General features: G+C 40.1%; 2 protein-coding genes across 3 annotated transcripts in view; one reads left to right on the top strand and one right to left on the bottom strand.

Annotated features, from left to right (window-relative positions):
* The window catches only part of LOC108883027 (AP-3 complex subunit beta-2), a 32,979-nt gene extending 31,540 nt beyond the window's left edge, over positions 1 to 1,439 (bottom strand). The window contains 1 exon segment of the mRNA XM_051073179.1: positions 86 to 1,439. Within this exon segment, the coding sequence (XP_050929136.1) occupies positions 86 to 381 (296 nt within the window). The 5' untranslated portion in view covers positions 382 to 1,439.
* A 5,529-nt stretch (positions 1,440 to 6,968) lies between these two features.
* Positions 6,969 to 12,910, top strand: LOC108883024 (dynein axonemal intermediate chain 4). 2 transcript variants are annotated; one of them, XM_018675879.2, is made up of 17 exons: positions 6,969 to 7,136; positions 7,245 to 7,407; positions 8,064 to 8,227; positions 8,300 to 8,415; positions 8,664 to 8,820; positions 9,036 to 9,175; positions 9,332 to 9,484; positions 9,624 to 9,809; positions 9,882 to 10,036; positions 10,158 to 10,244; positions 10,492 to 10,646; positions 10,778 to 10,938; positions 11,037 to 11,155; positions 11,370 to 11,468; positions 11,798 to 12,024; positions 12,141 to 12,294; positions 12,646 to 12,910. In XM_018675879.2, the coding sequence occupies exons 1-17, from the start codon at positions 7,087 to 7,089 to the stop codon at positions 12,697 to 12,699; spliced, it is 2,340 nt and encodes a 779-aa protein (XP_018531395.1). In that variant the 5' UTR covers positions 6,969 to 7,086; the 3' UTR covers positions 12,700 to 12,910. The 2 variants fall into 2 exon arrangements, with proteins under 2 accessions (XP_018531395.1, XP_018531394.1); XM_018675878.2 differs by having other exon boundaries at positions 8,661 to 8,820.
* The last annotated feature ends 1,324 nt before the right edge of the window (positions 12,911 to 14,234 follow it).

The raw sequence follows: 14,234 nt of genomic DNA, 5'->3' as shown, positions 1-14,234 counted from the left end.
GCACTGGAAACAAAGCTAAATGCCCCTCAGTATAAGTGTAGCATGAAAGGGTTGAACAGGTCTGGAATCTCCTGGATCATCCTACCGCAAAGGTTGACTTTGGAAACTGCCACCACCGTTGCCGCCACTACCTTCCTCCAGTGTTGCTCGTTCCTCCTGATCTCCACCTCCTCCTCCTCCACCACCACCTCCACCTGTACCTCCAGATCGGAGGTGGCGCAGCTCATCGGGCTGCAGGGCGCTGTACCAGGCCTGCTGCCCGCTGTCAGGGGTCAGCACTGGGCTCTTGTCCTCCTCCTGGCCCTGGACCTGACTCTGCACCGTCTTCACGATGTTCACCGCGTTCACCGGCAGCTGCAGCAGCTTTTGCATAGTGGTCATGTTTGAAACTTAGTCTGGACCAAAGCGTGAGAGAGCAACCTGTGGGATCCTGGACAGATGAAGTGGAAAGGTGTTTCAGCGTGTGAAATTCTCCAGATCCTCCTCTGACAGTTTTCACACAGCAAGCAGCAGCTTCAGTCAGATTTGTTATAAATACTCCTTCCCTGCGAGGTTAAAGATATCCACTGTGGACATTTCTGGCAAGAATGATGCAACAAACCTCTTCAGAAATGCTCCAGCGCCTGCTCAAACACTACTTCACGGTGCTGTAATCCAGATCCACCAGACCTCTACAGCACATCAACTGTAGGGTTTTTTTCTCTCCCCCCTCCACTTCTGTTACTGCTGAGTCTGTACGCATCCAGCAGCAGACATCAGCCTCTCAGTAAATGGATGCTCGGCAGAGAGAGGGGCGTGGAGTTTTATTCGCCGTGAAGCCTCTCCTCTCGCGACTCCTCCCACTGCTCATGTGGTTCCTGTTGCTGCACCAGTCTTTCTCTGCCTCTGTGTGTGTGTGTGTGTGCGCGCGCGCGCGTGTGTACACACAGTGTGTCCACATATACGTATCCGAGCTCTCCTGACAATGACACAGCCTCACCCATCTTTTGCCACGTTATCACCCCCAACCCCCCACCTCTCTCCTCCACCGACTCGTCACGCTTGTCATCTCTCCTCCGCCTCCTCACATTAACCGGCAGAGATCCTGCTTCGTTCATTCATTCATGTTAAACCTCGCTCTATCACAGCTTTCTTTATCTGCCTTCATCTAAAGTCACTGCCAACAAACCTTCGCTGATACCCGACAGATGCTTTTAGATATTCCTCACACCTCTCGCTCATTATGTTTAAAAATCATCCTGTCTTATTCATTTTTAATATTCAGTGTGGTGCCTTTTTTTTCCCTCTCGTCTTACATGACTCAGCTTTCTTGGCAGTGTCGTGATGAGGACATCTCTCTCTCTCTCTCTCTCTTTCCCACTCATTTCTGTTAGGCTCAAACCAAAATAGCTGCCGAGAAGCACAATTCACATATGCTCTTCCTGTGATCTGTAGCAGCTCAGTTAGGATTTGTTGACATTTACTAAAGGACTAATGAGATTTTTAACCTGTGATGTCAACAGGAAACACACCCCAGGGCTGCAGCATTTACACTGATAAACACTGACAGTGACAGTCCAGCATGGAGCTTTTTATAATGCTGTAAAAACAAAAAGCAACGCCGCACAGAAAACAGAGATAATTTCTTCCTGCAGCTGCTTCAAGAAGCTGATTTTTTTGGTATAAGAAACTGGAATCTTTGATCTCTTAATTCTCAATTTAGGGGCGGAAGATGTTTCTCTCAAAAAACAATCTGCTCCATCTAACAGCACGGAAAAATGAAAAACACCACAGACATTATTTAAAACGTCCCTGAGAAGATCCAGTTCTGTAAATCTCTTATCATGCTGACTACAAAAGGCTGCTGCTGCCAAGTATGACTTAAAAGACTTCTTTTTTTTTTCTCCTTTTCTTGTCAAGACTTTGAATTTCTGATGTCAGATGCAGTGCAGTGGTATCTTATTCTCTAAATAAAAGGAGCTTATAGGAAGAGGGCATGTCAAGAGAAATATATGAAGGCTTTCATGAATTAATAAATTCTATCCCGTCCTAAGGATGGATAATTCATATTCATCCCTTACTGAGACCATAATGGAAAGATGATTTTTAGCTTCACTGTGATATCCCTTATCCAGTTGCATGTGTATTTCTTTAAAGGATTAGTTTGGTATTTTTGGAAATACATTTGTTTGCTTTCTTGCCACAAATTGAGATGACAACACTAAATAAAATCAGCAAAACTGTTCGGCACGTAACCCCCTGTAAAACAAATCATTTTTACACTTTAGTTTTTGTGCCAATTAAACAAACATGATACAGATACAGTGTGTTAATTAGTGAGCTGTAGAGGTGGAGCTTGTTACCTCTGGACAGAGTTAGACAAGCTGTTTCCCCCTGTTTCCAATCTTTATGCAAAGATAAGCTTCTCAACTAATTTTCAGCATGAAAGCAAAAACAGATTATTCCTCAAAATATCAAACTAGTACTTTTAAACCAACAATTTGTCAGCCTTTTTGGGGAGCAAGAAAGCCAACAACAACACAGATGTGTTAGGCACAGCTTACAGTATGATGTAATTGAAAGAAATTTTAAAAGTCACATTTAAACAACAAAAGTTCCCAAACAAACCAAATAAAAAACCAAAGATCCCACAGAAACATCAGCTGAGGAGGTAAAATACAAAATCACACTTGATTTGACACTGAGTGAGCTGCAGTTACCTACAACAAAACTGTACAAGCCAGAATCAAGATTTTCTGATTCTGAAATCTCAGTGCTAGGCAGAGAGATCCCTAGCATCAAACAACAGCCCACAATAGTCATTTCATACTGAAGGACAGTAAACATCTGTTAAAAGGGTAAGAAAGCTGCTTTTTTTTTTGCTCAGGGAACTAAAGAAGCCACATTTCACATTACAGTGAAGGTCGAGTCAGTGCTTTCACCCTCGTGTTTACAGACAAACTGGTTGAACTGCCTTCTTCACTGAACAGTGCAAACACAGATGTGTATAACAACAGCAGCCAGACAACATTTAAAACAGTTAAAGGCAGAATTTAACCTCACGTGGTTGAAAAAGGGGCTGGTGTTTGCCAAACATCCTCATAGCAAATCCTCCTCTTCCAGATCCAAAGGTCAGAGTTCACAGCCACAAACCTGCCATCTATAAACAGTGAGCTCCCTCTGCTGGTGAATTACGGTGAAGCAGTGGTGTTTATTAGTTAAGCTTAAAGAAGCAGCTGGTGGTGCTGCTGATTGACCCCCATATTCTGCACAGACACAAAACTCCAAACTTTGAAAGGCTCCAGTTTGTTTTCAGAAACACTGAAAACAGATGTTGCAAAATGAAATATCCACAACTCTAACAAAGTAAAGCTCCACTCCTACAAAACAACTGCCAAAATTAAAGACTAGCTTGGAAGAAAAGCTTATGAAATGAACACCTTGAAATACTTTATCTAAGAGGATTCACTGTATTCATCTTTCTTGATAAATGGTATGAAAATAATCAGTGAACAGCTACAACAGAAAAAACGTTCTAGAGCACAGGTGGTGTCTTGTTTTCTCTGACCCAGTCCAACACCCACAGATATTCAGTTCAGTATTATGTCAGACCAAGAAAAGCAGTGAATCACATTTGAGAGGCTGGAACCATTAAAGTATCTGCAATTTTGATTGAAAAAATATCTTAAACCATTATAGAATCAATTGCAGACTACATTATCTCTCAGTAGATACCTTTAGAAATACATGTATGTACTGAGACACATCTTAAGGCCTACATTATAACTAATATACTGACACCAATGAGTCATATGAATGAACTCAGGAGGATTAGTCAGCACAGCTATCTCATATTCAACAGTTTTTTCTGATAATCTGTTCTGTTCCAAATGCATTTTTAAAAGGGCTGTTTTAGTCACATCGACAACTCAAAGTGCTGTACACCACAGTTCATATTCATCCATTCACACACACATTCATACAGTGTTTGTTCTATACACAGAGTGCTCTAACACACACACTAACACACCAGTGGCACACTATCATGGGCAAGTTGGGGTTCAGTAAGCATACTTCAGCACATGGATTGGAAAAGACCACCAACTAGTGGGCGACCCCCTCTGCTCCCTCACCATAAGTCAATTTAAGTAAGTAGCAAAAGAATAAGCCAAATGCAGTGTAAAATGTACCACTTATACCTGATTAAATTGCATCTAAAACTGAGTTCCTGCACTGTCCTGGACCTCCTGTGTGAAAGAAAAGAAACCTGAAGAACAAATTGTTCCTGTGCAGGATGCCTCAGAACAAACCTCTCTGTTGATGCTGTTTGTTTGTGTTTGGCAGCGTGATGTTTGAGACTATTCCTATTGACTAGATGAATAATTTAGCAGTTTTTGACCAATACAGCTGCAGTTAGGGGACTGATGATATGGCTTTTTTTGGTGGACTGTTGGCTGCCTTGTGCTGCTTTAAAAGCTCACACATCAAATTGTAAATTACCATAATTTCCACAGAAAACAATACATCTTTCAATGTTAATATAGGGATATGAGTAATATTTTAATACAGACTTTTAAAAATGTTTACCTATTCTTCAGCTCCTTTTGCTTCACTTTGTTTGGGTTTGTTTTGGATGTTAAAGCGCAGTGGGTCTTTCACAGGGTTTCAGTATGAGATTTAATAAACAGACTGCCTGTTTGACGATACTGTACATTTATATCAGTCTGATATTTACTATGCGACTTATTTGTATGGTGACATATCACTCAGTATGTTCATTCAGGTGCTCACCTTGGATTATCAAGAGCTTAAACGATTAGTTGATTAACTGACAAGTTTCAGTGAGATTAGATTTTATCTTAATAATTGTTTTTCTACCTCAGCTATGTGACGTGATCCACTGCTTTTCAAGTGTTTGTCTGACCCTAAAGAAAAGTTTAAAACCACAATTAACAATCTTGTTTCTTCATCTTTTACTCGGGAACAAAAATCAGCCTTTAAACTTGAAAGAAACAATTATTTGGCATTTATTGTGATAATGTTGACATCCTGATAAAAACTTTTGGCCATACAACCCTATCCTAGGTTGGGCTATAGTTAAGAATATGCCATTCATGTTGAATAAGCACATTTAGCAAAGAAGTTATCTTTTGCTCTGGGAGTTTGGATCAGGCATTTTAACTTTAACTTTTTAACTTTTTTCTGACATTTTAAAGACCAAAAAAAATCAATTGATCAACAAAATATCCAGTAAGTGAATCAATAATAAGAATATCTGTTAGTTGAAGCCTTTATTATCATTATTACTACTATTGTTGTTTGTCTAGCCATTGTGCTGTATGAAACAAACACACCTAGGATGTTTACTGAAACAAAAACTGTAATGAGAGTAAAGACAACTTATTCTCTCATAAACGTATTATTGAATGAAGTCTCACTCTATCATTTTTTCACTAATGGCTGCTAATAAAGTGTTCTGTACGTGGGCTCCAGGTGCTGATGCCAGGCTCACGCGGAGCTGCTGCTGCTGCCGCTCCGCGCGCTGTCCAGCAGGGGTGGTGCTGAAAAGCCGGAGCTGAGGCCTGGGATCTCCCTCTGACAGGCCTCTCACATCTCACCTCACGAACGGGACATTAAATACCGCCGACACAAACACCACCGTCTCTCTGCTTTGAACACAGACCAGCGAATGCACATTTATTACAGGTCGAGGCCTTTATTTGACGCTACGAGCTCAAATCACGGTGAGACATTCACGACCAAGGAAAACGCAGACGTCGCTCTCAATCACGGGCCTGATGATAAACAAAGTTCAGACTGGTTTTGTAAATTGCATTCCGTTCACTAACAGTAAAATACACTTCCTATGCATCTTAGCAGACAGGAAACTGCACCTCCCCCGCCATAAGCTGCCCCGGTACAACCCCCCACAATATGACAAATTTAAAAAACGGCAGGGCAGGTGGCTCCGTTACCTTTTGTAGTCGGAGGAGAAAATCCCTCCGCTCGCCGGGTCGTGACCATATTCAGGCTCCCCGACGCTGGACGACCCCCCTTTCTCGTCGTTGAAGGCAGAGCTGGCGGACATTGCCGTGGCTTTCTGTGTTTTCTCGCCCTCGCAGAACAGCGATGGAGATTTAGTGCAGAGAGCGGCAGGATATACGGCTCTTAAAGGCGCACGGACACACAGGGGATGCTCGGTGCAGAGGAGGGGGGAGGATGATGGGTATGGGAGGAGGGGGTGCAGGAGGGATTATGCTCTGGTCACGTGATTTTTGCAGATTGTAGTCTTTAGACCCGGAAGTGTTTGCCACACGTTTACCAGGTTTTACATCAAGGTTTTCAGGTAATGTGGTGATATGGTGTGTGGTACAAGGTGGGAAAACAAAGGAAGAATTGTGCTCTATTCAGTGCCTTTATATGGAGTGTCTAGCATTTTTTTATTGTGCTACTAGCCAGGAAAAATAAATAAGGTGGGCACTCACAATTTCTACCCTTGCCAAAGACATTATGTTTTCACTGATGATGTTTGTTTGTTTGTCAGCAGGATAATGCAAAACAAATATTGAACCAATTTGCATCAAACTTGGTAGAAGGATGGAGCACAGGCCAGAGAAGAACCTATTAAAGTTTGGTGTGGCTCCAGTTAAAGGGGCAGATCCAGGAATTTCTTTATCACTAAGTGTCATTCTGGTTCTTCTAGTCTACATAAATTCTTGGACATGCAATTATACAACACTGAAAAACAAATTAAATACTAAATCAAAGATGTCAGGTATGCACAATACAATAATACATTTACAATAATGTATTGGTAAACGATCTGCATACTTCTACCATCACTGTCTAAATAGACCCGGGATAAAAGAGTCAAATAAATGTGAGATTTGTAGAAACGTTGTTGTAAAACATAAATAAAAGCGACCTGTGTGAGGCCAAGATGTCTGACGGTAACTGATGGGGCGCGAGGCTCGTAACGTTGCCATGGAGACTTGGAGCAACGGTGGCTTTCGGGACGTTTGAGCTGTAAAAAAATTAGCGAAATATAAAAAATTAGCGTAAAAACAGACACATGTATATTTTTAGGAGGACATACAGAACACAAAAATGTCTAGTCATGCGGAAAAAATGAAGAACGCTAGTCTGACACCTAACTCGTGAGTGATTTGGGCAGCACATCGTTTTTAGCTCAGGTGAAAAACATAAAGCTAAAGTTAGCTTAGCTTACCTAAGAAATTATATATCATTTTGCCTTTTTTTTTTAGATCCTTTCGAGCGCTGAATAATTCAGGATCAGGGATTCATCAAATTGGTCGAAGTTCAAGACACCCACGGAACTTGGCAGGTTCTCAAAGCCGAAAAAACAGCAACAGCAAACTTAACTGTCTGGATAAAGGCGATCAAAGTCACACCAGACGAGCAGTCCGGGTAACTATCTAACTGAAACAGATTAAATATATTTATTCCTAAACTTGTCATATTGATAATAGTGAAGTTAGAGGTGGGGAACCCCTCTTTTTTATTTTCTATTCAGTGATATTAACAAACATTAAATCATCCACCGCAGCCAGCTTACAGTGCTTTGTTGTATAAATAAACACCATGAAATAAACGAATAAGCAGTGTTAGAAAGTAACTAAGTACATTTTCTCAAGTACTGTACTTAAATACAATGTTGAGGTGCTTGTACTTGAGTATATCCTTTTAATATTTTGTTTATATATTTTATACTCATAATCTACTACATTTCAGAGTGAAATACTGTAGTTTTTAATTCAGTGCCACCCCTCAGATTTATCCTGTGACTCTCTGGAGTAGTTTTTACCTTGTTGAACTGGTACTTTTACTCAAGTACCTGAGTACTTCTTCCACAACTACAAATAAGTAATAATAATAATAAATAAAAAACAAACAACAATATTTAACAATAATGGTAAAGTTATTAATCAAGTAAACAGTGAGTTAAAGGGAAATTAACTAAATGTTAAAATAATTATGTAAAAAAATAAAATAAAATGAAAATAAATTCCTGTATATCCATCCAGTCATAAAATGGCTATTGGCTGTTGTTCTCCTCTTTGCAGGTGTTGGATGAAGATGGCATTGATGTCACTCCTCTGGTCCTGTATCACGCAGACACAGGAGACACGCAGTCCAAACAAGGCATGCTCTTCCTGGAGGAAATCTTTTCCAGCTCAGGATTAGACCATTCACAGTCTACTTCAAGTGTCAATGTGTGCTCTTCCAGGTACCTAGTGGGGAGTTCTTCTCTTTTTTTTTCATGTCTAACCACAGATCTTGTAATGATATTGTGCTGCAGCTCATTTCAGGGTAGCAGCCGACTATCCAACCTGTCGAACAAAGCATCACTGACTAAGGAGAGTGAGGACAGCATTTCGAAACTGGACATACCAATAAGACCCAGAGCTCCATACGGTAACTATTCATTTTTTAAAATATATATATATTGCCATAATGTTCATTATTAGTGATTATCCTCCACTGTTTAAAATGTGCCCTTTTTATATGCAATAAAATATTACCATATGCAACAGAATATAGTTAAATTTACAGCATTTTATTACGATAAAACAACATTTTTGTAGTAGATTTGTGGTAGTTTATACAGTATATTCAGTATTTATGTATATACATATATATATTTGTCTTTTGTACCCTAGCAGAGTTGCCAAGGAAAAGAGACCATGTGAAACAACATGTGACAGAAGAGATGCTGGATGAGGTAGTGGACATCTTGCTCATTGAGACAGACACCATTTCACTGCTGGACATTCCCAGTACCATTGTCTCAGAGGATGCTGATGATGTAGAAACAATTAAGTGAGTAAAATGGCTGTCCTTTGAATATCAGGGACAATCTGAAATGCATAACAGGCATAGGATGTTGTACTTTATGTCTTCAAGAAGGGAACCGCCTGTCACATACTGTGTGACATGTGAAGATGAATGTCAGTTTATGTTCTGTGCAAACATGCTAGCAGGTGAGTTGTTGTCCTTTTCTTATTTGGTTAACATTTTCATCTTTTCTCCTACAGAGAGAGAAACATTCGCTATGCTGAGCTTTGCAAGAACAGAATGGGAAATGATAAGTTTATAGTGCGATCAATGCAGTCGTTCGGTGGAGCACCTAAAAACAAACAGATCCAGTCTGACGAGATTGTCACAGTGGATAAAGGTTAGGGTTAATTTTTCTCAGTGCACTGTTTTTATTCATGTTAACTTGTTCAAATTCAATTTAATAATTATATATATATAAACATTACAGAAACTGGATCAAAATTTTTTTTATGAAAACACCAGAGTTGTTATTGTTATTCTTTCATGTCTAAAGGAACAACTGCTACTACCTGGGACATTTATGACTCTTTCCATAACCAAAATAAGACCACTGAAAGTGAGTTTACCTATCCAGAGAGTAATTTGAACGGCAGCAAAATTCAAGAGAAGAGGGGAGAAACAAGCAGCAGCAGCACAGTTGGCACAAGTAACAGCACCTGAGAGAATATAAAAACAAATCTCTGTACTCAAGCTACTTTACTGACAGATTTAACTTTTTTTCTCTGTATTAAGGCTAGTTTTGCAATAACAGGCATGTATCATTTTCTAATATTTAATTTCCTCAGGCAGTACCATCAGTTCACTGTTAGAAAAGGACACCTGTGGAGACAGTTCAAAGGCTGAGCCCGACCCACAGCGGATCTTGCAATCAGACTCTTTCCAACACAGCTTATTAGTAATGGAGAGGACCATTGTTGCAAATATCTTGCAACCTAAACTGTCTGCTTACAGACAGCTGCCCGTACAAGAAGGTAAAGGTAAAGTAAAATGTAAAAGTATCTGAATAAATACAGGACAAAGTGTAATAATGTTGATTATGTAAGACTGTGACAGAACAGCGAAGCCTCAGACTAAGAAACAGTGTGAGGAGGACAAGATGAGCTGTCTAACTCCAGCCATTGAACATCTCTGGGCTTTCGGTTGCGAGCTCACCAAAGGATGCAGCATTACCAGCATGGCCTGGAACAAGAAGAACCCGGTAATAGAGGCCAAAACAACAAAATCTGCCGCTGTTTTTTTGTTAACAAAAAAGAGTTTTTTATACAAATGTTGCACACATCACTTCAGCCTCTCTGTTTGTGCTCTGGATGCCCTGTAAGGACCTCCTGGCAGTTGGATACGGTGACATTGACCCCAGGAACCAGAAAGCAGGAATAATCTGCTGTTGGTCCATCAAAAACCCACTGGTACATTTATACATTTTTGCCATTTACTTCCTTTCAGTCATTGTCTTCCAGTGCAATATCTTGTCTCAGTGGCATGACCAAAGGCAAGTGGTTGTAGGAAATATCTGAAATGCCTGTATGGAAGTGTCCTTGCATGGTTGTTCATTGTGTGTGTATGGGTGAATTGTAAAGTAAATCATTATGCAAATACAGTTGATTCACCAGTTTAGTTCTTGGAAGTGACAGCAATAATTTGTCTCCTGTGCAGTGGCCGGAACGCATTTTCTACTGTCACAGTTGTGTTACGTCCCTGGATTTCTCAGCCAACAACCCTGGCCAGCTAGCTGTGGGGATGTTTGATGGTACCGTCGCCCTCTATAATGTCCCGTGTCCTGACGACAGGGCATGTATCGCCAGCAGCAGGTAAGAACAGTGTGTATGCACATGTGTGTGTGTGTGTGGACAGTGGAGCACAGAGGTAACCTCTCACATCACACATTAAAGGAAAATTACTATTGCCAAACCTTTTCTATTATTCTACTATTGTTTTGTAGAGAGAGTTCTGAAAAGCACCTGCATCCAGTGTGGCAGGTCACCTGGATCAAACAAGAGATGAGATCATCAGGGGAGGAGAGAGCAGAAGCCCTCGTCTCTGTGTCGGCAGATGGCAGGATTACGAAGTGGTTCCTCTGCAGCAATGGTCTTGAGAGTATAGGTACTTTACTGTTTCAGAATATTAAAGACAGTTGGCAAGATTAGTCCTCACACAACACAATGATCATAATCATAATATCTGTATACATTTGTTCTTAGACCTGATGATGCTGAGGAGGGTTCAAAATACTAAGATGGAGGCTCCAAGAAGCAAGAAGACGACAGCTAACGACCTGTCAATGGTGACCCCTGGTCTTTGTGTTGACTTCCATCCAATTGTAAGTTGACCTCAGAAACTGAATAGATCCTTGACTGAGCCTTGTCCTCAGGCTAGGAATCTTATTTCTGTGGGGAAAAGAACTTTGATTGTGAAGCCGTTCCTTAATCCAGGCTGTCAGCATTCATAGGAACAATTTAAAGTTGTTTTTCAGGTTGTGCGTTTCTTCTGCCTTCACTCTGACTTGCCTGCTGCCTTGCCCTGATCTCCTGCAGGATTCCAGTATCTACCTGGTTGGTACTTGGGAGGGCCTCATCCACAAGTGCTCCGTCTCCAACAGTCAGCATTTTCTGGAAACTTATGAAAAACACTTTGTAAGTCTTTCTGGATGAAAACACATGGTAAATAGGTGCATATTCCATCTCCTCCTATGATAAGGTTAGTTTTCTGCCGTTTTTCAAAAGTAGTGGGATAGCAAGCTAACTTTGGGCCTGCACTTTAAACCAACTTGTAAAGAATAGTTTGAGTGTGAGGAAAAATTCAGTCATCATTTCTACATGTGCCCTTTTGCAGAAATACTGCATTCACACAAAGGTGACAAGTAGAGCACTGAATAATATTTATGTATGTTATAAAACAGAAAACTACCATTTGATTTATAACTAACTTTTTTCACTCCATATCACCTTTGGCTCCCTGTCAGTGCCCTGTGAACCACGTAGAATGGTCTCCATTCTGTCCTAATGTGTTCCTGAGCTGCTCCTCTGACTGGACCATCCAGCTGTGGAAGCAGGGCCTCTGTGCTCCTGTGCTGACTTTCACATCCACCCAGAGGGCCGTATACACCGTCAGGTGGTCCCCTATCCACTCTGCAGTGTTTGCAGCCATTAATGGACGACAGGTGGAGATCTGGGACCTGAATACAAGGATGTGAGTCAGTCTGATAGAGAGTCTGTTTAAAGCTTTGTCTCGTTGAATGTCATTTTCTGGTTTTCTCTTATTTAAAACATGAGCCAGAAATAATCCCATCCAACCTCTCCTTTTAGCCTGTACCCAACCATTGTGCACCACGCTGCACCTGATGTGAAGATAACAGCCCTGCTATTTGCCACAGGGACAGACTGTATCCTGGTAGGAGATAGCGACGGACAAGCGACTGTCTACGAGCTCAAGAACCTCAGTGTGGGAGAAGGCAAGCAGGTAAAACTGAGGTGGCCTATGTGATATTCTACATGTGGTCTGTGGCAAAACACTGAAACTATAAAGCATATGCATGTATTAATTCATTCATTGGTTCTATTTACTATTGATGAATTTATTCTTTATATCAGGTAAGTTTGTTGATCATACAAGCTTTTTCACAGTAAAGCAAACAAGTAGTTACAGGCAGGAAATGGAACAATTATTCAGAGCGGTCTTGAAGTTACAGTGAGTGTCAGTAATCAGATTTTTAGGTGGCTTTGCTAACAAAACAAATCACAAAACTGTATGAGGTAAAATATTTAGTTCTCTGTACACAGGTCAAACTGTCTATCCTGCTCTTTCTTACAGGTGGACAGTTTGGAAGACATCATTCAGTCTGCAGTTTCAAAAAATGTGATGTAAAAATTCAAATTAATTTGCCCTTCTAAAAATAGCAAACAATAAATTTGTAATGCTACAGGGGTGACCTTTTGTTGAAAGCCACTTCAGTTTTGTGTTATTGTGGTTCAGTCTCTGAAGTTAATTTAGCTTTTGCCAGTTGTTGAAGTTTGGGGAAATTAAAGAGTTCTATCAAAGCATGTGAATTTGACAAAACAATAAAAAAAAAATTGTGTTATTCATCTCAGTCAAGTGAGCTCCTAAAACTTCAAAGATTTAAGTCATCAAATTGATAAGTAGATTTAGGTCCTTCAGGTGAGTGAACCTGTTACTCACACATCTAAAAAAGTGACAATTGAAGTCTAAACCTTATGTAATAAGGTTGATAAAACTTGATAAAACTTTATAAAGCTCTAAGGACTTGATCAAAGTGTAAAGATGAGACTGAACTGGTGGACTTTATTTTCCAGACCTGGGGAGACCCCTACTGGCAAAAAGTCTCATTTATAGATGTTAAAACAAAAAGAGGGGTTTTAAACTGAAAAGCACTGCTTCAACTTTACTTATATGGATTTAAGAAAGCATAATGCAACAACATGGAGGTAAACATAAGAAAGATTAAGTAGGTTAGAACAACTTGGTTGACAAGAATTAAATTAGGGTTTATCAAAAAGGCACAAGACATATTATACAACATATTATGTAAATATAAATCTGTAAAAAGTTCATACAAAGCATTGACTTTATGCTGGTGTTGTTTATGGAAACAGTTAATGCATCATATTTCCATTTTGTGTAATATTTTAATTATGTTGTTGGCCTAGACAGCAAGTTGTGTATGTGGAGGAACCACTGAATTCGCACGTCAGTTTAGGGTTCATAATATAGCTTTCAGTTTGTAGCAGTAAACAACTCAGTCGAGCAGTGTGCAGGACTCAAGAATGTGTCAGCTAACACAGTTATTCTGGATGACAGTGCTTTCTTTCATTCACACACTGGCTTGGACAAATTGCATCACGCTCCCCAGACCAGCTGGTATGTCTATAGATGACAAACTCCAGTGCGTGAAGTTGTGGAGACTTGCCCTCACATTCCACTGAAAAGATTTTCAGATGGCAGCCTAACATGCATTGATTTTAGATTTCAAATAATTTGATTTCTACACCAAATGCTGCATCGACTTGGTGATACGTAAATGTCAGCTTCAGTTCATGTCTTCGTAAGTCAGAATTTCTTGAAAATATAAATAACTTTTTGTTTCCAAGTCATTCACCCATGACTGTAGTGTGAGTTTAAGGACTCATGGTAGCTTTTAAATGTTAATGATGTATCCCAAAATTACTCAAGTGGAAATGTTAATATTCAAAAGATCTTCTGAAAATGTGGTTGGTTGGATGGAATGATCACAACCAGCAGTGAGGCGTTTTAAGTCAAGTCAGTTTTATTTATATAGCGCCAAATCACAACAGAGGTTATCTCGAGACACTTTTCATGTAGAGCAGCTCTAGACCATACTCTTTGAATTATAATATTTACAAAGAGAGACCCAACAGTTAACA

This window comes from Lates calcarifer, linkage group LG10 (genome assembly GCF_001640805.2).
Source record: "Lates calcarifer isolate ASB-BC8 linkage group LG10, TLL_Latcal_v3, whole genome shotgun sequence".
NCBI lineage: Eukaryota > Metazoa > Chordata > Actinopteri > Centropomidae > Lates > Lates calcarifer.
The sequence above is the reverse complement of the archived record's forward strand: the minus strand, read 5'-3'. Positions and strand labels throughout refer to the sequence as shown.

Bases quoted from the DNA above. Each gene is read 5' to 3' on its own strand.
- LOC108883024 (XM_018675878.2), top strand. From the start codon at position 7,087: ATGTCTAGTCATGCGGAAAAAATGAAGAACGCTAGTCTGACACCTAAC. The intron at 10,939-11,036 runs GTACTTTACTGT...ATTTGTTCTTAG, and splicing joins CAATGGTCTTGAGAGTATAG to ACCTGATGATGCTGAGGAGG. The intron at 12,295-12,645 runs GTAAAACTGAGG...TCTTTCTTACAG, and splicing joins GTGTGGGAGAAGGCAAGCAG to GTGGACAGTTTGGAAGACAT.